Below are 20,358 nucleotides of genomic sequence, written 5' to 3'. Positions count from 1 at the left end.
TCCTTACCCGGCTTAGGCAGCAACACCACATGTGCCATGTTGGGGGTCCCCAAACCTCGAGACTCGGAAAGCGCATTAAATGCCCCCGCCAAAGCAGAAGAGATCTGATCCGACAGAATCTTGTAATACTCGGAGCCAAACCCATCCGGACCCGGCGCCTTAGTTAACTTAAGCTGTTTAATACCTAGCAGTACTTCGTCGGAGCTAATAGGGGCATTCAACTGCTCCAACTGAGCGTCCGTCAACCGAGGGAGCTGGAGCCCCTGAAAGAAAGTATCCCGAGCAGCGTCCGAGAATGGGCGGTTAGCGTACAAAGATTCATAAAAAAGAACAAATTGCTGCCGGATCTGCTGTTCCTGCGTGTAACTAGTACCCTTAGAATCCCGGATGGACAAAACAACCTGGCGGGTACGCGGAGGCCTAACCAAATTGGCCAACAGTCTCCCCGTCTTCCCCCCCCAAGCATACAGTTTATAACGTTGAAAATATACATCGCGAGTGGCCCGCTGTGTCAAGATTGCATCTATCTGCCGCCTAACAGTCAACAAGCGACCTTTGTCCGCCGAGGAGAGTGAGTTACAATGGCGCGTCCGCAATTGCCGAAGCTCCCCGGAAAGTGTCAGAAGCTCCGCATCCATGGCCTTCCTCTTGCGAGAAAGATAAGCAATAATAAACCCCCGCAGAACCGCCTTAGAAGCCTCCCAGTATGTCACCGGATGAACATCAGCTGTAAGATTATGAGAACTATACTCCAACCACTGTTCCCGAATGTATTTGTGAAAGGCGAGATCTCTATACAGGTAGCACGGAAATTTCCAATGCCGCTCCCCGGATTCCGACGCAAACTGGAGCTCCAGGACGACCGGCGAATGATCCGACAGGGGAACCTCTTCAATGTCTATGCGCGTCACCCTAGAGAGCAGAGAGGGAGAAACCAACAGATAATCCAATCTAGCATATACATTATGGGGATGTGAGTAAAATGTGTAAGTGCGTTCCGTAGGATGCAAAATCCTCCAAGTATCCAATAACTGCAACTGACTTAACAAAAAATTTACCCCCCGAGCTCCATGGTCCCTGGCCCCTGACTTTGCCGGATTGCAGTCCAGGGCAGGATCTGCAGTAATGTTAAAATCTCCTCCCACCAGCGGTTGGTAATCAGGGTACATGGCTATCTTGGCGAGCAAAGCAGAAAAAAATTTATGATTATACCCATTAGGAGCGTACAGATTACACAATAACCATTTGAACCCCCACAATTCCCCCAGGACGATAACATAGCGGCCCTCCACATCCTGGAGAACCTTGTGAATATGAAAGGGCAACTGTTTATGCAGAAGAATGGCCACTCCCCGCTTCCGAGTACCGAAGGCAGACGAGCAAACCTCACCCACCCACTCTCTCCTCAGCTTCAGATGTTCCGCCTGGGAGAGGTGAGTTTCTTGCACAAAGGCAATATCCGTCCCCCTCCGACGAAGCCAGGTCAATATCTTCTTTCTCTTAATAGGAGAATGGATCCCATCCACATTGAGGGTCGTTATAGTCAATCTAGTCATGCAGAAAGGGTACTCTCAGAGATAAGGACAAAAGACAGCGAAATATCAGAGATGGGTAGCCCCCCAGCTAGGCCTCCCATCCAAGAATACTGAAGTCCGGACCCAGAGCGCTGCACCATCACCCACACTGAACCCATCCAAACCCATACACACCACAGCCACACAAACCCCCATGCATCCCCCACTAACCACCCGCTCCCAACCCTCCCCATCCCCATCCCCACCCCAAATAGACTCAGCACCCCAGCCCTCTCCCAGTCTCCCCAACCCAGCAGAAAACGGAGAGTAGCCCCCCCCCACCCCCGGAGCAGTCCATCTCCAGTGGCCCCCCCACAAACCCCATCCCCCCCAATGAAAAAACAAAAAAGAAAAAATACAGAAAACAGCACTCCCAACGAGTGTAGCAACTAAAGTCCTTTGTATGAGCTCTCCAAGTCCAGAGCCCCACTAGGCCAGTTCTGCAGTCCAACAGCCCCCAGAGGGAGCCCCCCACCAGCATATGTAAGAGACCCCCCCCCCCCAGTAATCCAAAATGAACAGACCACCATTACAAGATAGTGAAAGAGGGAGCTCCGGAAACCCCTTGAGGCAGGCTAGGCAGCAGCCGCAGGTTGAACCGCATGGACAGGTCGCGGCCCAATCTTCAGGCCTCTCCAAGTCCAGAGTTTACCAGTCTGCCCCTCACATACCGGCATACAGCAGACAGCCCAACCCCGAAGAGCAGGGAGAGCAAGCCAGTGGGGTCAGTCGTACTCACAGGTTAGAAAAGTTTCAAAGGCACCGCAGTGACTGCAAACAGCTTGTCCAGAGCAGAGTAGTGCAAACAGGGCCAACAGAGCCAAACCAGCACCGCACAGCCATCCGATCAATCTGCTGCGGGAACTCCTCCATCGACCCCCACCGGTAGAGAGTCCAAATATCGCTGAGCAGCCGCCCGATCCGGGAAAGTATGGGGTTTCCCCTCTCGCCAGACACGCAGGGACGCCGGATAGACGAGCGCAAAGCGCACTCCCCGCCGATGGAAAGCAGTGCAGAGAGGCGCCATATCTCTTCGTAGAGAAGCCACGTGGGGGGAGTAATCATTAAAGAGCAGTAGCTTCTTTCCCTCGTACTCCAGCACGCCAGCCCTCCGGTAAGCCTGGAGTATTAACTCCTTCTCCCTCCAGTTTAGATATCGCGCTATTGCCGCTCGGGCTCGATTTTTATCTTCCGTGCGCTGCCCCAGACGATGCGCTCTCTCACACAGGAAGCCCGCCGTCGGCGGCTCCAGTCCCAGCCGCGTGGGAAGCCAGACCTGAAAGAATGCATACAGCTCCTGATCAGCTCGCATCTCCGGCAGGCCCACCACTCGAATATTATTCCGGCGCTGGCGATTTTCCTGGTCGTCCAGCCGACCCGTCAGGGTAGCCACCTGAGCCTGCAACGCCAAGACACTGGTGCGCTCCTGGAGGGCCGCGTCTTCCCTGTCCGAAACCCGCTGCTCCACCGCCGCCAGCCGGGTGCTGTGATGTTCAAACCGCTCATGGAAGCCCTCCACTGCGGACTGCAGCTTATGCAGGCGATCCTCCAGGGCTGCAGTGACCATCCTCGAGATCTCCTGGGCCCATTCACCCCACTGAGCTGGTGCAGCAGGGGGAGTCGAGGGCGCCGCCATTTTCTTCCCAGACAAAACAGACTTAGGTTTTGGCGTCTTCGCGGTTTTTACCGGCATCCCAGGAGTCAGCGATTTCGCAGAGCTCTGTGCAGCACTCACAACCCTAAGAAAGGGATCCGGGGCAAGCGAAAACCACCAAACCGCGGTATGTAGGGAGTTAAGCGGATTTTAGGGGCTCAGACTCGAAGAGCTCAGGGAAACACGTCCTACCCAGGCAAACACATCACGTGGCCCCCATAAGGCAATTCTAAATGCACCCATTATGCAGTAAGACCCGGATTCTATAAACGGCGCCTAGAAAAATGTTGCCAGCCACGTGTCAATCATGCTTAGGTGCCATGTACAGAATCACGCTTAATGGCACCTATATAAAAACTTAGGCGCCGGAATTGTAGACAAGGATTTTAAAGGCCTACATTTCAGGCACCTAAGTTTTTGGAGAATCGAACTTAGTGATGCCAAAGTCAAAGCTTTATTCATAAAAATGCCCACTTAGGAGTTAAGTGCCACTAAGCACCATGCAATAGGTGCCTATTGCCCAATTAATTTTTTTTTGTCCAATTATTGAAGTTATTAAGGGGATTTTGCCAGTTAACTTAGCTTAGAGAATCTGGCCCTAAATTTTTAAAATAGAAGTATATATGTGCATAATTGTCAATATTCCACCGTATTTGTTGTCTAAACTAGAAAGGGATTGTAATCATCATTAAATTTTACCTTATTAGTTTTCAGTTCAGATGTTAATTTCTCCATCTTGTAAATTATTCAAACCTTACTGAGTCATTCTACGATAGATGGTGGAGAATAATGTCTCCAAGCCTTGGATATAACAGATCTAGCAGCTAATAATAGTCCATAGAAGGGAAAGTAGTTTCAATATCAACTCCCAATGGTATGGCTCAAATTAAATGGTACATACAAAGATTCCTGTAATTTGTTATAAAAAGGACTAAATTTACTTCCATAAACTATGAACATTTCCACAAGACATTTCCACCCAAGATGTAAAAAAAAGATTCTATTTGTCCACAGTTCCTCCAGCAAAGGTCAGAATCTTCTAAGCCACAATTATGACATTTAGAGGGTGACATAATTCCTAAATAAACACCATACCTATTTGTTAAGAAAGCTTTGGAGACTGAGCATTTATACAAAGATTCCCATAAAAGAAGCCAAAAGGTTTCCCTCTCTAAAAGTCCTAGATCTCTCTGCCATTTATCTTGATAAGACTGTGAGGTTAATGGAAATGATAAATACAAAGAGTGATATTATATTGATATTGACCCCTTAAGACTACCTCCCCCCCAAAAAAAATATTTTTTTCAAAAGGTAATGCAGCTCAACTGAATCCTTCCAAATGAACAGGTTGTGAAGAAAAAAATAACTGAAAATATCTATATAGACTAAGGGACGATACATATTTTTCTGACAGAAAACTCTGTTCCTGAAAACTATGATCATTTAATTACTGCAAAATGTGGAGAGGATTCCCAGCTTTCTGAATAATTGGAAGAGAGCCATTCCCGTGTCTCTTACAAATTTTTGTGCCAGAAAGGGTATATAAGGAGTAAAGTATACAGATAACCCTGCTATTTTACAAACTTTATTAGTATATTAGTGTAATAAGCTAAATATGCTTCTATATATTACTTAACTAGTAACAGAGCTGAGGTAAATACTCACACCCAGATTCTAAAATACTGGAATGCATGTTGTCACAGGGTAGACCCTATGACTGAGAAGGGTGGTAAGAAAATGCCTGTGCCCAGGGCTAGGCAAGGGAAAATACTGTCTCAAAATAGAAGAACCCTACCAACGCCTCAACCCAGAACTAGAACCAGTCAGGGAACGTTCAGTCATGAGCAGGAAAATACCTATTTGTTTTCGCCTGAATTAAGAAAGGGGGAACAATGTGCAGGGGAACAATATGCAGGTGGAACTAGTAGTGCTGGGAATAGTGTTCCTGGGGGAATGTTTAAAAGGCAACTCACAACATTCATGCGGGACCCAGTTCAAGGCAACACCAAAAACCTTCTAGTTTCCACTTTAGTCAGGAACAAGCAACACCTGCAGCTCATTATCCTGAGGCTTATAAAAGCCAGCAGCAGTACTCAGAAAGGAGACAGCCACTGAACCAACCCAAGCTGGAGAGGATACAGAGTATTGAAGGAAGACCAGTTCCTAGGACTCGAAGCAGCATACCGCAACAGAACACACAGGTCAGATCTAATTCTTTTGATTCTGAAATGTGGGAAAATTTTATGAGTGAAACTTCTGAGAATGAAGAGTATTTAGACCCTGAAGAAGTCATGGACTTTAGTGGGGGAAATACTGACATGGAAACTGATTGTATGACATGGAAATTGATTGTGTTTGAACAAAAGTTATGCTGGGTTTTTGCCAAATAGCAAACTTGGAAGTTACAACAGTCTGCTAGTTTGCTAAAGAAGTAAAGGGGCTGGCTGTCCCAGTAAACTCAAATTGGGGAAGTTTACTTTAGAGCCTTAATGCCATGTGAAGGTTTTGCAAGTTTCTTTTGAAAACCTGAGTTTGCACTGCACAGCCCTGGCAGTGGTCTTTTTGGATATTTTTTTTCTTTTTGGTTTCTTTTTGACTGGTTTGTGGGTCCTGTTTGAGGAAGGGCCACAACCAACGGTCACTGTGGGAGGAGGTCCCTTTTGCCCTGAGCTCTGCTATCTGAAGAGCTCAGAGGCAAGATCCAGTCAGACACTGCCAGTGATAATTTTGAATAGAAACTGTGTGAAAGCATTTTTGTACCAGTTGAATATACTACTAGGTTGCAAGCATTCCCTGGTGTAAGAAGTTTCAGTGGATCAGGAGGGATACAGGGCCAAAGGAAGTCATTTTGGAATATATTTTTGAAAGCCAAGTTTCCCTTTTGAATCATGTATGTGATTTTGGGTTTTTCCTGAAAATTGGAGTTCCTGAAGGAATAAAGTACTTTAAGTTTGAATCAATCCAGGTGTTTTTATTACTTGATCCACCACTCCAATTGGGAACTGATTAGCCGCTCGGCCATACCCGCTTGGGCCCGGCCTGGCCTGGTGATGCACGATGACAATATATGTTCTTTAACAATTATGCAGTTAAAAGTGTGCCTCATCTATGTTTTCTAGAGAAGGTGGAGAGGGACAGATTCTTTAGACTAGCAGGGACAACTAAAACAAGAGGTCATTCAGAAAAACTGAGAGGAGACAGATTCATAACGAATGCAAGGAGGTTCTTCTTCACTCAGAGGGTGGTGGACACCTGGAACGCGCTTCCTGGAGAGGTAATAAGACAGAGTACAATTCTGGGGTTCAAAAAGGGACTGGATGACTTCCTGGAAGCGAAGGGGATAACAGGGTACAGATAGAGGTTTACCGTACAGGACATTGAGCGAATATGGTATGGATATTTCAGGTTAGGTAGGGAACACTTTCAGGTCATGGACCTGGGGGGCCGCCGCGGGAGCGGACTGCCGGGCACGATGGACCCCTGGTCTGACCCGGCAGAGGCAACGCTTATGTTCTTATGTTCTTACCCATGTGAACACCCATCTGCAAAGCAAGTGCCACTAAATATTGGTGTGTATTTACAGAAAAGCATGTAGCTGCAAAATATTTGACATATATGCATTGATGATGTGAATACTGGCATTTGTGTTCATGCCACTCCTTATAGAATTACCACCATAACAAGCAGCAAAATAGCATAGGAGCATTCTGGAGGTAAGTCTGGCAGTATTAGAGATTGTGTGCTTACTTCTCAGTTTTACAATTAATTTCCTCAAATTTTTTCTGGGCATAAATTAGCAGATGTACCTGTGCTGGTTGTTTAGGTTGGATAAATTTCAAAGGGAAAAGTTTAACATATGCAAGTAGCAGATGCATAAGGAAGGCTGGTTATTATAAAATTACTTTTTTAGGCCCCCTTTTACTAAGTGGTATAGGCGAGTGCTGTGCGTTGAAGCCCATAGGGATTTAAAAGGCTTTCGTGCAAATAACACAACAGCCTGTGCCGATCACCTTAGTAAAAGGGGTCTTAATGAGCATTTCTGTTCAAAAGGTGGATTCGGACTAATTGTTATCACTGTTTACTGGTTTCAGGCAAAGGCATCTGGGATACCATGGAAGCTGAAGGAAAATAAAATTAATTCTGTCATTTCAGCTTCTGTTATGCTTTCTCAGAGAGAAGGTACCAATCAATCTAAAAAATATCAAAGTGAACGATATGCGAACAAAGGCAAAAGAAGGTGAAGTCTATTACTGGTAAATCTACAGAGACATTATGAAAAAGCAGCAACCTGTTAAACTATTAATCAGACTGAGGGGAGGGACACTTTTTCTACCTTATCTTTTTAATCTGCATCCAGGGAGGGCTTTCCCTTCCTGATGCTTTCAGGAAAGCACTCTGTTTACAAAGCCTGAACTATGACTAAACAAATACTTGCATTTCCCTGCTAGCCTGTTTCTTCAAATACAAAAGAGAATGAATACAACCTCTTCAAAATCCATTAATATGAAGCATGACTTACTCTCTAGGATATCCCTACCTTTTGCCAGAAGCTACAAATGTATGTTCTTAAGTAAACAATTGAAAGGTTACTGAAGGTTAAGTACATTCACATACTTCAGACTGAGCAGCCAGACTCCATGCTGAGAAGATAATTTACACAGCATGGCTCAGTGCCCTAATTCTAACTAAGGAAATGGGAGGGTGGCTGAGCCGGAGATAACACACATCATAGGTCTGCAGTAAATGAAGGTCAAAGGCAGGGCACCTCTGTTTATAACCCACCCCTCATCTATTCATTCCACTGGGATTCCCCTTGGCTGTACCATAACTTCTCTGACATCACTTGACAGCTAATAACAGAATCTCCCCAGCTACCTACCAGCAGAGATGGACAGATTTTCTTTTTCAGATGAGTGTGGCGCAGTGGTTAAAGCTACAACCTCAGCACCCTGAGGTTGTGGGCTCAAACCCAGCTGCTCCTTGTGAACCTGGGCAAGTCACTTATTCCCCCCCATTGCCCCAGGTACATTAGACAGATTGTGAGCCCACCAGGACAGACAGAGAAAATGCTCGAGTACCTGAATAAATTAATGTAAACCATTCTGAGCTTCCCTGGGAGAACGGTATAGAAAATTGAATAAATAACCATTTTCCCTGTTTTTCTCTTGCTTTTATAGTGCTCCACAAATTAAGTAGCAGTTGGCTGTATTCATCACAAGCAAGGGATGATTGCTGATATCCGCCCAGGATATATGGGGACCGCGGTTGACATCAGAAATTAAACAGAGATATTTAACTGAAACCAACTCTAATGGGATATACATTTTCAAAATTCTACTACATGGGCCAGTTGTTACCTTGCAAAATTAAAGATCTAGATTTACTAATTTTATTTATTTATTCAATTTTCTATACTATTCTCCCAGAGGAGCTCAGAACTGTTTACATGAATTTATTCAGGTACTTAAGCATTTTTCCATATCTGTCCCGGCGGGCTCACAATCTATCTAATGTACCTGGGGTAGTGGGGGGATTAAGCGACTTGTCCAGGGTCATGTACTGAACCTATGTCTATTAAGACAATTATTTGATCACTGAACCTGACAGCCTTGACAACAATACAGTAACTTCTATTTCCATCCTTGTTTTTGTTACTATCATACCATTTGGCTCCAGGAAAAAACACTACACAGCAGTTGGTAAGAATATCTGTCTGTCCGACAGCAAAATAACTCAGTAAATAAACTTCTCCTTAAAGAAATGGCCCAATGAATTTCAAAAGGAGAAATAGCTGCAGCTTCTGCAACATAACATCTTAGATATAGTAAAGCATAGCAGCTTGGAAGTTGCTCCTTTTAAAATACCTCTTTCTTCAAGTTTCTTTATTTTCAAGTTTCATTATTTTTGATATACTGTTTACCAAACGGGTATCTAAACGGTTTACAATAAAATGAATTTTAAAAGAAAAAATTAAAATGAAAGACATAACATATCTAGAGTTAAAAGTAAAATTTTAAAAAATAAAACGGGAACAAGAATGAATTGACGTACAGGAAACGAGGGGGAAGAGAGAATAGGTACGTTAAATACATCGAGATTAAAAAGAAAAGGGAGGAGAGTGGAAGGAGGGGAGATACATTATAGTAGGGCTTGTGTTTTTGCTCCAAAATACTTCAGTGAATTACGTGAGAATTATTTGAACAGAAAAAAATGAGATCAGAGATTGTAGGTATTTTTTAAAAAGAAGTCTTTGTTTCTCTCCTGGCCACAGGCACACTCAATCAGTCAACAAGTACACAGACACATGCACACAACACATGCAAAGGAACACAGAGGGGTCCTTTTACTAAGGCATGTTAGCCATTTTAGCGTGCGCTAAACACTAATGCGTCCATTATATCTTATGGACGCATTAGCATGTGCTAAATTGGCTACCGCACCTGGTAAAAGGACTACACAGATGGACTAGAAATGCAGATTCTCTGCATGATTTGCTTACTCACCATGCACCTCCTCTCTTGTGCTCCCACTCCCTATCTCTGATTGGCTGCCTCTTAGGGCTCCTTTTACTAAGCTGCGTTAGGGCATTAACGCGCGGAATAGCGCGCGCACGCTAGACCTTAACGCCAGCATTGAGTTGGCGTTAGTTGTAGCCGTGTAGCGCGCGGTAATATCCTGCGTGCGCTAAAAACACTAGCACACCTTAGTAAAAGGAGCCCTTAGTGATTCAGATGTGTTTTTAATATATATATATTTTAAAATTCTACTGTGAAACCTACTGAATAAACCATGCTGCCTTCTTAAGAGTTGCTATGTGTACTGCCAATTAATAGCTTTTGCTGTCAGACTGTGATACATGGAGGTTAAAGTGATAAAATCCACCCTTTAAAATCACTGCAACTGACAACTATTGAGTTGATTATCACACTTGGTTTCATTTTATTGTTTCCAAACCAACAAAATGTTTGCCACGGTTTCATTCAAACCTCACCTAGCCTGTCAAAGGCACATGCAGAAAGAATTCAATGAGCCATGTTCCATACGTTTCCCCATTTGTATAATGATTCCATGACTCTAGTACAAATAGAGGAAAGGAACTGTACTTTGTGCTTTTAAGAAAAAGTAAGTGGCAAGGTCTCTAGTAGCTTCAGCAGTGAACTGGCAGGCAGGAAAAATCATAAGCATGAGATACTGGGAAAAAATAACCCTCCAAAAAAAAACCAACACATTTTTCTTGCATTTTAAGTGCCCTCTTTTGCAAAGTTATTTTCAGACTTCTTGCTAAAGCTAAAACAACAGCTGGAAAGGTTTAAACTATGATCAACAGTGAGCAGTAAGCCTCAAATACGAATGGCAGAACGATGAGGAAATATGACGATTTTTATGTTGGAAGGTAACTGGATTCCTTGTAGATTGTGAAGCCTCTTATTCAAAGGAAAAGTTGTAATGAGCTTTTGAATTTACATACATCCCATCTTCAAATATAATCTGAAGAAAAGACCTGCAAGTTTTCAAAAGCTCAGGTACATTGTTGCCTGGTATATTTTAGTCATTCTTATTACAATCCAATGACATGTGTAAGCCTGCAAAATGAAAGTTTTTTTTAAAAATTGAGGCCAATAATGTACAACATGGAGAGGGCAAAAGAAAAATACAGAAAACAAATGTAGGAAGAAAGGGATGAAATATAGACTGCAAAGCATTATCGCTTCACCTTGCCTTGGGTCATGTATAATGTACAAGGGCTGCTTTAGAAGTAAAAAAAAATGATGATCAAGACCAGCTCAAAGGGTTAAGATGTCCTGAGCCAACTTCAATGGTGATGCCCTCCCCCCAAAGCTTAAGCTTTCTGCCTAACCCACCTTTGGTCCAATATTTCTCCCTTTCTCTCTCCAGCCCTTAGTCCAGCATTGCTCCCTCTTCTCTCTCTTTCTTCTGCAGCCCTCTGAACATTACCTTGGTTGCCAATAGCAACAGCAAGCCCAGCAGGCTGTTTTCAGCCAGCCCTGGGTCTTCCCTCTGCCACATTGTACAGCTTAAGTGCATCTGGTAAATATTTCACATTGCTAGTAACAGTCATTATTATAATTATGATATGATTATGCTTGTTGCGGGTTTCTCCCAGAATCATGGGGACAGCATCTTTAAACTCACTAGAGAGTTTTTCATTCTATGGGAAAAAGAGACTAAGGAGCCCATAATCAAAAAACATAAACATCCAAAAAGCATCCTAAGTCAGCACTTGGACATCCTAAGTGCCAGGATGAACAAGTGCCAATAATCAAAATCATTTTTTTTAATGTCTAGCAAGGTATTCCAGTCTCCGTATGTTCAGAGCATGAGATGGGAGTGGTTGAGGTATGTTATGGGTTTGCTTTGGGCAGTGTCAAGGGCAGGTTAGACATGGACGTCTTGCAGCGATAATCAAACATTTTGCAAGACATCCTGGACATAACTTATACATTTGGGACTAGACCTGTTTTAGAAGGGTCTAAGTGCCACAAAGATGCCCAAACTGACCAGATGATCACTGCACACATCAAGATAAGACATCCTCTCACTCACCTAGTACTCACTGACCCCTTTCCACCACACAAAAATGAGAACAAAAAGGTACATATCTGGTAAGGGGCATCCTAGTAGAGTTGCACACAGGTGTCTTAAGTAGCCTGGGGGTGGGCTAGTGAACCATAGAGAGGAGGAACCAGGCACCTTAGCCACTCTAACCTAAACACTAAATTTATGGTGGAAAACATGCAACCCCCAAAACCCTATTCTACTGCCATATAGGTGCCACCTACAGCCATAAGGACTACTGGGGTTGTAGACAGGTGGGTATAGTGGGTTTTGGTGGGTCTCACCATAACCTATAAGGAAGTTCTGGTGAGATGTTTATCTGGCACCCTCTAAGTGAAGTTCACAGCAAGGTGCCCCACTGCTCTGTTGCCATGTCTGGGTGGCCAGCCCATTACAAGATTGGCCCCTCCCACATCCAAATGGTCTTGTTCTGGACATTTGAAATTTTGGTTGAAAATATGATATAAAGATAGACATCCTGGGGGTCTGGGTGACCCAATAGCTGGACGTCCAGATACATGATTTTCGACCCCCCCCAAAAAAAACCCAACCCATATTCTAGATATATTTTTCAAAAATGGGCATTTTCCCACTGCTGACTTTGGACATCCAGCACCATACATCCAAATCGGACTTAGACATATGTTTTGAAAATGCCCTTCCACCTGATTTTCCCACCAAAAATTCAAATTTGTGACCAACTGACTTTCCCACCAAAATTCAAATTGGTGACAACGAACTTTCCTGCCTCATTCACCTCAAGCCCCAACCATTTGGGTTTGAGGACCTACTATATAAAGACACACTGCAGACCTCACAGCATACCCTGAAGAAAGTCACAGTATGATGGTTGAAATGTCGGTTCTATCTGACAAGAAGCAACGAGACCCAGAAACCTGCAACAAGCATGATGCCAGCTGCGGAAACCCTGAGAGAACATGATATGATTAAGTGAGACCTCCATTAATTGACTAATGGCAAGCTACACAATTCTATAAAGTGTGACCTTATTGGCTAAAGACAGGAATAAAGCTACAGCAGGACAAATATTCTGAGCCCCCCCCAAATAATGCAAATAGTGAAACCAGTATTGCGATGAACTATTGATGAACCAAGATGTTTGGAAGGTAGAAAGGGAATCTGGTTGTAACTGCAACTATGGAGAAGTAGTGTCTATGATAAGAGCAAGGGACAAAGATGACTTTGTGTATCCATTTAGAATGTAAGTCTACTAGGGACAGAGAAAGTACCTTTATATACATAATATGCAAATTGCTTTGGTTGTACCACAGAAAGACGGTATATGAGGATGGTTTGAAAAGTTTGGTAAGAAAGCAAGTTAAACGCTGAAGGCCATTCACTTTGGGCCGGTTTCTATAAACAGTGTTCCGATTGTAGGCATGGGTAGGTGTCCTATCGCTGTCTAACCAGCCAATTGGGACACACATTTAAAAAACCACCCTGAGGCAGGCCGCCTATATTGTAGGCATCTGAGGGAGATGTGTAGGGACGCTTAAGCAAGCCCAAGGCTGGGTGTGATTTTATCCGGAAGTGGTCTAGGGCAAGCTTAAGCAACTCTAGGCGACTCCCCATGGGCTATGATAGGTGCCTGAAAGGTAGGCCAACAAAAAGCTGGTCTACATTTAAAATGGATGCGGCCACTATGCTGATTGCGGCAAAGAAATCTCACTGCAGTGATCAGCTGAGCAGCTGCGACAGGGAATTTGCCACCCCCCATGAAATCGCCACCCCCGTGAAAACAGCCAGCAGGAGGATGCCCAGTCCCGTAGCAACCCCCGAACCCCCACCCGATACAGTCTGTGGCAGGAGGGATGCTCACTCCCTCCCGCCGCCACTCCTGACACTGTCTGCGGCAAGAGGGATGCCCACTCCCTCCTGCCACTGACCCCGTTGATCCCCCACAGCCCGAATACTCCCCAACACCCACCCGACATTCCCCGACACTCCCTAACACCGACCTGACACTCATTTGACATTCCTCAAAACACACTGCACTCACCCAACATTCCCCAACACCCACCTGACACTCCCCAAAATCTCTCTGACATTCCTTAACACTCCCCAACACCCAGCATTCCCCAACATCCACCTGATATTTCCCAACCCCCCATTGCACTCCCTCACACCCCAACATCCTTCCTGACACCTCCTGAACTCCCCCTCCCCGTACCTTTAGGCAAAGGCCGGCAAGAGGGATGCCCACTCCCTCCTGCCAGCAGGCCCGCCTTTTCCAAAATGGTGGGCCTTACCCTTCCCAGTGCATTCTGGGATGCATCGGGGAGGGGGCCTAAGGCTCTGATTGGTCCAGACGCCAAAGGCCGCTCCCATAGGAGGAGCCTTATGCACCTGGGCCAACCGGAGTCTTAGGCCTCCTTCCCAGTGCATTCTGGGATGCACTGGGAGTGGCCTAAGACTCCAATTGGCCAGGTACCAAAAGCCACTCCCATGGCATTCCCTTGCAGCGATCAGCTGATGGGAATGGGATCAGGCGCGATTCTCTAACCGGTGCCTGTGATATGGATGCCAGTTAGAGAATTGGGCTGGTTGGGCATCTGTCTTTTAGGGCAGATGCAATTCTGTATAGGACGCCAGTGTGCAATTCTCAGCCACTTCTTAGGTGGCTGTGGAAACAGGTGTTCTATACAGAATTTGCCTCTTAGTTCAGTGAGTTTCCATTTTTTTCATCCCATTGGAAAAATAGGTTTTGTCAAAAACTGAAAATACTCATTGACGGCATCAATGACTAAATGGACTGTGGTGCCATCTCATGGAAATTTTTCAAACTTTTCAAACCACCCTCAAGAAGATCTTTGAAGCAGTAGCTTGTTTTCAAATAAATTCCCCTGATGCAGCATGATTGCGAAACAGGGCCTGTCAGGAACTCTAAGATGATCTCCCATGCTATGCTAAATTGAAAAAAACTGCACTGCGAGGGTGCACTCAACTGCGCTGCAGCAACCTTTCCCGTACCAGAGGATATTATTAAGAGAAGTGAGGGTTTCCTATATTATTTAAATAATTTTTGAAAATATTTATTTTGGTGAAATATTATTGATTGAACTTTAACGGAGTTTTTCTCTGACCGAGGATGTGTTTTCTGTGACAACTTTGCACTTGTCTTAGTAGTTTCCTGAGTTTATTCTCAGGAAACACTGAGGTCTTTTCTCCGTAACTATTCTGGTACCTGCTCCATTTAGTCTCTGATAACTGGATTTACTTTATGAATATCTTTTGGTGGCTATATAATATTTTTTGATATTCTGCTTGCATACTGTTATTATTTTGTCAAGTTTTTTATATCACATTCATTGTTGGTTTAATCATGAATTGATAATGAGTGTGACGTCAGCAGATTGGATGGACCATTCAGACCTTTATGGGCTGTCATTTACTATGGTACTATGTAAGTAGAATAGAAAGATAAAAATCTAACCACATCAGGAAGCACGCTTACTGATGTACACAGAACTGTTTCCTCCAGGCTAATTTATTTCTCCCTGACTAGAAGTGACTGCTCATGAAACATTTCAGGAAGACAGGAAGAAAAGAAAGGCCGCTCTTTTAGGTTTATCTATTATGCCTTCTACATGAGCAGTTTTGATTTGTGTACATATCAAAGGAAAATACAGTTCCTCTCCTTACCAGGAGATGGCGGCTGAATCTTAGGTTGTTTCTTTGTATCTCCGGAGCTGAAGACCTCTGGAGGGGGCTCCTCCCCTCGCTCAATCTTGCACTCAAAGGCAAACAAGTACTGGATGTACTGCTTTTTCAGCGAGCTGGCTGCACTACTCGAAGTGCCGACATTCAGGTTGCTTGCCATCTCTCTCCATTTTTTATTCTTATTAACCTAGAAATGGAAAATGGCAACAGTGTTGAGCGTAAGGTAGCAAAGTATTTTGTTTAAAGGCAAAGAAAAAAAAATAGAAGTTAGTATCTTGATTTACTTTACTCACCCCCCCTTTTTTTTTTTTACCTCTTAACTAAAGCTCATTACTCCCACTAAGTAATGCACAGACAGCATTTAAGGTTATAGAGCCATTAAAGAACTTGCTGATAGCAACAAAACAGGTTTTGATGTCTGAGTGTCTTCTGGCTCTGCATCCTTTAATGTCTTATATTCATCCAAAGTGTGTGCTGAACAGAGTTAGCGATTTATCTCTAGCAAATACACGCACACCCTCCTGTTCTAATTAAAACTCTAGCTCCTAAAAACTCATTTAAAAAGCAATAACAATAATAACAACAACTGTGTTATTCTGCAATTCACTGTAATCGTTTGAGTGCTGATATAAAAGAAGAAGAAAATGCTTCCAAGCAGACTATGGTTGCCAGATAATTAAATCCAGAAGCCCTAGTCCAAGTTTACAGACTTTATTGAGGGGTGGGGGGTGACATGTGGAAACCATAAGGCAATGGGGCATTTAAATCTGTTGCAATGTGAATTAGCACTCATTTTTAACAGAAGAGTACTGAATTTATTTTAACATTTTAAAGCTTACTTGGTACTCTAGCACTGACAGAGGCTACCCCTATTTTCCCACTTCTATGTATATGGCTCAGTATACATTGTGCTCTATTCCAGTAGTGTCTTATCTACTCCTTTCCTGCCACTTTAATAAATAAGGGAAATGGCATGGGATTTGTAAACTGTACATTCAAACAGGGCAGGATTAACCAATAGGCCAAGTAGGCATGTGCCTAGGGCCCGAAATGGTCAGGGGGGCCCGATGAAGGAGGACATCAACATTGTTTTTTCCAAACGGCGATGGGCCCCTCCAGCATCGATCGGTAATACGGGCCCCCCGATCGGCAACGGGGCCCCCCCATTAATGGAAAGTAAGACAAGCAAGCAATGCAGGTAAGAAAGGCAACAGGAACTGTAATTGTGCAAGCGGTGCTGCTTGCCCAAAACTTCCCTCTGACCAGAAGCGTACTAAAGGGGGGGGGCCGCCCCGGGTGCACGCCCCAAGGGGTTGCACAGCCGGCCACCTTCCCTATTTTGCCGCTGCTCCGTCTCATCACCGCATCTCGGCACCGGCTCCCCCGCAGAGTCATTCCTTAACCCGGCCGGCCGGCAACTGGTAGGTGGAGACAAAAGGTGAGGCGGGCTGGTGGGCGGGGAAAAAGCATCGGGCCCACAAGACTTTACCTCCGGCGTCAATTCTAACGTCGGAGGGTAAGTTCTGAGCAGCCAATCGCTGTCTGGCTGGCTGGCAACTTCCTCCCCGTTAGAACTGACGCCGGAAGTGAAATCTTGTGGGCCCGATGCTTGTACGCATTGGGCCTGGCTCGGGGAAGGAGCAGGGAAAAATCGGCTGCTGGCTTGGGGGTAGGGGTAAGGAGAGAATCGTGGAAGTGGAGAAATCGGCACGATGGCTTTGTGGGGACTAGGGGGAGAGAGAAAGAAAGGCAAAAATAAAGAGGGGGACTAGGGGGAGAGAGAAAGAAAGGCAGAAATAAAGAGGGGGGCCAGGGGGAGAGAGAAAGAAAGGCAGAAATAAAGAGGGGAGCCAGAGGGAGAGAGAAAGGCAGAAATAAAGAGGGGGGCCAGGGGGAGAAAGAAAGAAAGGTGGAAATAAAAAGGGTCCAGGGGGAGAGAGAAAGAAAGAGGGGGGGGGGGGCGGAGGAGAAAGAAGAAGGACCAGAGACTTATGAAATCACCAGACAAAAAGGTAGGAAAAATGATTTTATTTTCAATTTAGTGATCAAAATGTGTCCGTTTTGAGAATTTATATCTGCTGTCTATATTTTGCACTATGGCCCCCTTTTACTAAACCGCAATAGTGTTTTTTAGTGCAGGGAGCCTATGAGCGTCAAGAGCAGTGCGGGGCATTCAGCACAGCTCCCTGCACTAAAAACCACTATCGCGGTTTAGTAAAAAGGGTGGGGGTATTTGTCTATTTTTGTATAGTTGTTACTGATGTGACATTACATAGAGTCATCTGCCTTGACCTCTTTGAAAACCCCCCCGAATATAAATGATAATTAACATTTTCTCTGCGTACAGTGTGCTTTGTGTTTTTTTTAAATTTTATTATTGGTAGATCATTTTGACTTGGTCATTTTAAAAGTAACTCGCAAGCCCAAAAAGTGTGGGCATCCCTTCTGTAAACAGTGGTGTCCGTCCCAGCTTGTGCTCCCTCCGGTGGTTGTTTCACTTCTGGCCGGCTCCCCTGCTCAAAGCTGCGGGTATCGGCTCCTCATGCAATCCGCAGCTGCGTCAGAAGTGTTCCCTCTGATGTCACGATGTCAGAGAGAAGGCTTCCAATGCAGCTGCGGATCGTGTGAGGTGTAGACGCCTGCTGCTTTGAGCGGGGGAACTGGCCAGACATGATGGACAGGGAAGAGATGTTCCTGCTGCACAGGGAAGGGGGGGGGGAGAAGAAATGCTGCACAGGGAAGGGGGGGGGGGAAGAAATGCTGCTGCTACACAGGGAAGGGGGGATAAATGCTACTGCTGCACAGGGAAGGGGGTGAGAAAAATGCTGCTGCTGCTGCACCCAATTGGGGAGAGAGAGGGAAGAAGGGATACGGAAGACAAGGGAGAGGAACCAGAGATGCCAAGTCCTTGGGAGGGATGGAAAGGAAAGGAGATACCAGACCATGGAGGGGGAGGAAGAGATGCCATGGCATGGGGGTAGGGAAGCGAAGGAGATAGAGATAGAGATACCACACCATGGTGTGGAGTGGGAAGGAAGGAAAGGAGAAGAGAAAGAGAGATGCCAAAGCATAGGGGAGGGGGTGGAGACAGAAAAATGGAGAGGGGGTGAAGCTGAAATGAATCATGAGCAAAGGAGAGAAGGGACCCCGGATATTCAGTTTATTGAAGGGACATAGAAAGAGGGAAGATGCCATATGGAAGAGAGAGAGAGAGGGTGGACGGTAGATGGAAGGGGCAGAGGGAGTGTTTCCAGTAGATGGAAGGGGTAGAGAGAGAGGGCAGAAGCTGGGTGGAAGGGGCAAAGAGAGGGCAGATGTTGCATGGAAGGGAGAGAGGACAAGCGCTGTATAGAAAGAAGAGAGAGAAGATGATTAAAGCAGAAACGACAAAAGGTAGAAAGATTTTTTTTGTTGCTTTACTTAGAATCAAGTAGCATTGTAACTGTATTGATAAAAGTTTATAAATAGGAAATAGAAATAAGGCAATTTATTGGACTACACCCCTTTCCTCAGGACAGAATAGCATAACAGCAGTATACTGTACTGTTCTGAAGAAAGATTTGGCCTCTGAAAGCTAATTGAAAAATGGATTAGTCCAATAAAATGGTATTTTCTTATTTCTCATTATTTGTTTTATTTTTATTTGTTAATTTGTAAAGTGGTGATTGTTATGTATCAGTTTTTTCAAATTTACATCTACTGTCTTTATATTTTGCACAGTATTAGGGGACACGTGTCACTGTTTTTGTGGTGTTGTGGTGTTGCATTGTATGCAGAGTCTGGTTTCTTGGCGGTTCAGTTTAACTTTTGTCTACATATTTCTATTTTTAGTTTGTGAATATTCCATATTGGGCGAGGGTGTATCTCTGTTCTGTGTGTATGAAAAGGACATAGTTTTCAGTTGGCATTGACTGCAGGATCAATTGACTGTGCGGGATCTGGCTTGTTTAGTTTTATAATGTATGTGTTGGTGTTCCAGTGCTCACTGCAGTGTTTAAGATGCTGCCTTTTCCTAGGTACACTCTTGTTGTGTGATATGTGGATTGTTACTAAAAACTATAGTTTTCATATAGATGGGGGGGTGTCACATATGCTATCTACGCCATTGCCTCTGACAGAGCTTCCTGTTTCTGCCTGGGCGCATGGTGGGGTTGGGCGGGGCAGGGGGCCCAGTGTACTTGTGTGCCTAGGGGCCTTCGACAAATTAATCCTGCCCTGCATTCAAAGCGGTTTACATTTCTACAGGTACTTACTTTGAACCTGGGGCAATGGAGGATTAAGTGACTTGCCCAGGGTCACAAGGAGCAGTACTGGGATTCGATCTCACAACCTCAGGGTGCTGAGGCAGCAGTTCTACCACTATGCCACTCCTCACTTGCTGTACATCAATTTGAGCACATTATGAATGTGTGATTTATAAATGTGGGGGAAATTATCAAGCAGTGAGTTAGGACTTTAAGGGCTTCTTTTTACAAAGGTGCGTTAGGGCCTTAATGCGCGGAATAGCGCACACTAGCCGCTACCGTCTCCTCTTGAGCAGGAGGTAGTTTTTTGGGTAGTGCGCGCTATAGCACGCGCTAAAAATGCTAGCGCACCTTTGTAAAGGAGCTCTAAGTTGCAGTTAACGGCTCTTACTGCAACTTAAACAGTCCTAAAACTGCAGGGCCAAAAATAGTGCAGCGATATTTAAGTCGCTGCACATTGCTAAGTAATGAGATGCAAATGCATGTTTTGCATCTCATTACTATGCAAATTGCCTAACGCAATTTGCAGTGATATACCGCTGATTGCATTAGAACCCAAAACTGATGGTAAAAAAACCCCCAGCTCTTTGCTGGGGTTATTTTACCATCCACGAGCATCGAGCTGCAT

General features: G+C 44.7%; 1 protein-coding gene and 1 long non-coding RNA gene across 4 annotated transcripts in view; one reads left to right on the top strand and one right to left on the bottom strand.

Annotated features, from left to right (window-relative positions):
- ARID1B (AT-rich interaction domain 1B) overlaps window positions 1-20,358 on the bottom strand; it is a 938,949-nt gene that overhangs the window by 48,427 nt on the left and 870,164 nt on the right. For all 3 annotated transcript variants that reach the window (XM_033937003.1, XM_033937004.1, XM_033937005.1), the window contains one exon: window positions 15,469-15,673. In XM_033937003.1, coding sequence (XP_033792894.1) covers window positions 15,469-15,673 — 205 coding nt within the window. The remainder of the gene's footprint in view (window positions 1-15,468; window positions 15,674-20,358) is intronic.
- On the top strand, window positions 5,343-8,584 carry LOC117356976. The gene is made up of 3 exons (XR_004538751.1): window positions 5,343-5,429; window positions 7,320-7,481; window positions 8,406-8,584. It is a non-coding gene; the product is annotated as an uncharacterized LOC117356976 (long non-coding RNA).

Source organism: Geotrypetes seraphini, chromosome 3 (assembly GCF_902459505.1).
Source record: "Geotrypetes seraphini chromosome 3, aGeoSer1.1, whole genome shotgun sequence".
NCBI lineage: Eukaryota > Metazoa > Chordata > Amphibia > Gymnophiona > Dermophiidae > Geotrypetes > Geotrypetes seraphini.
Note: the sequence above shows the minus strand (reverse complement) of the source record. Positions and strands in the feature narration are given on the sequence as shown.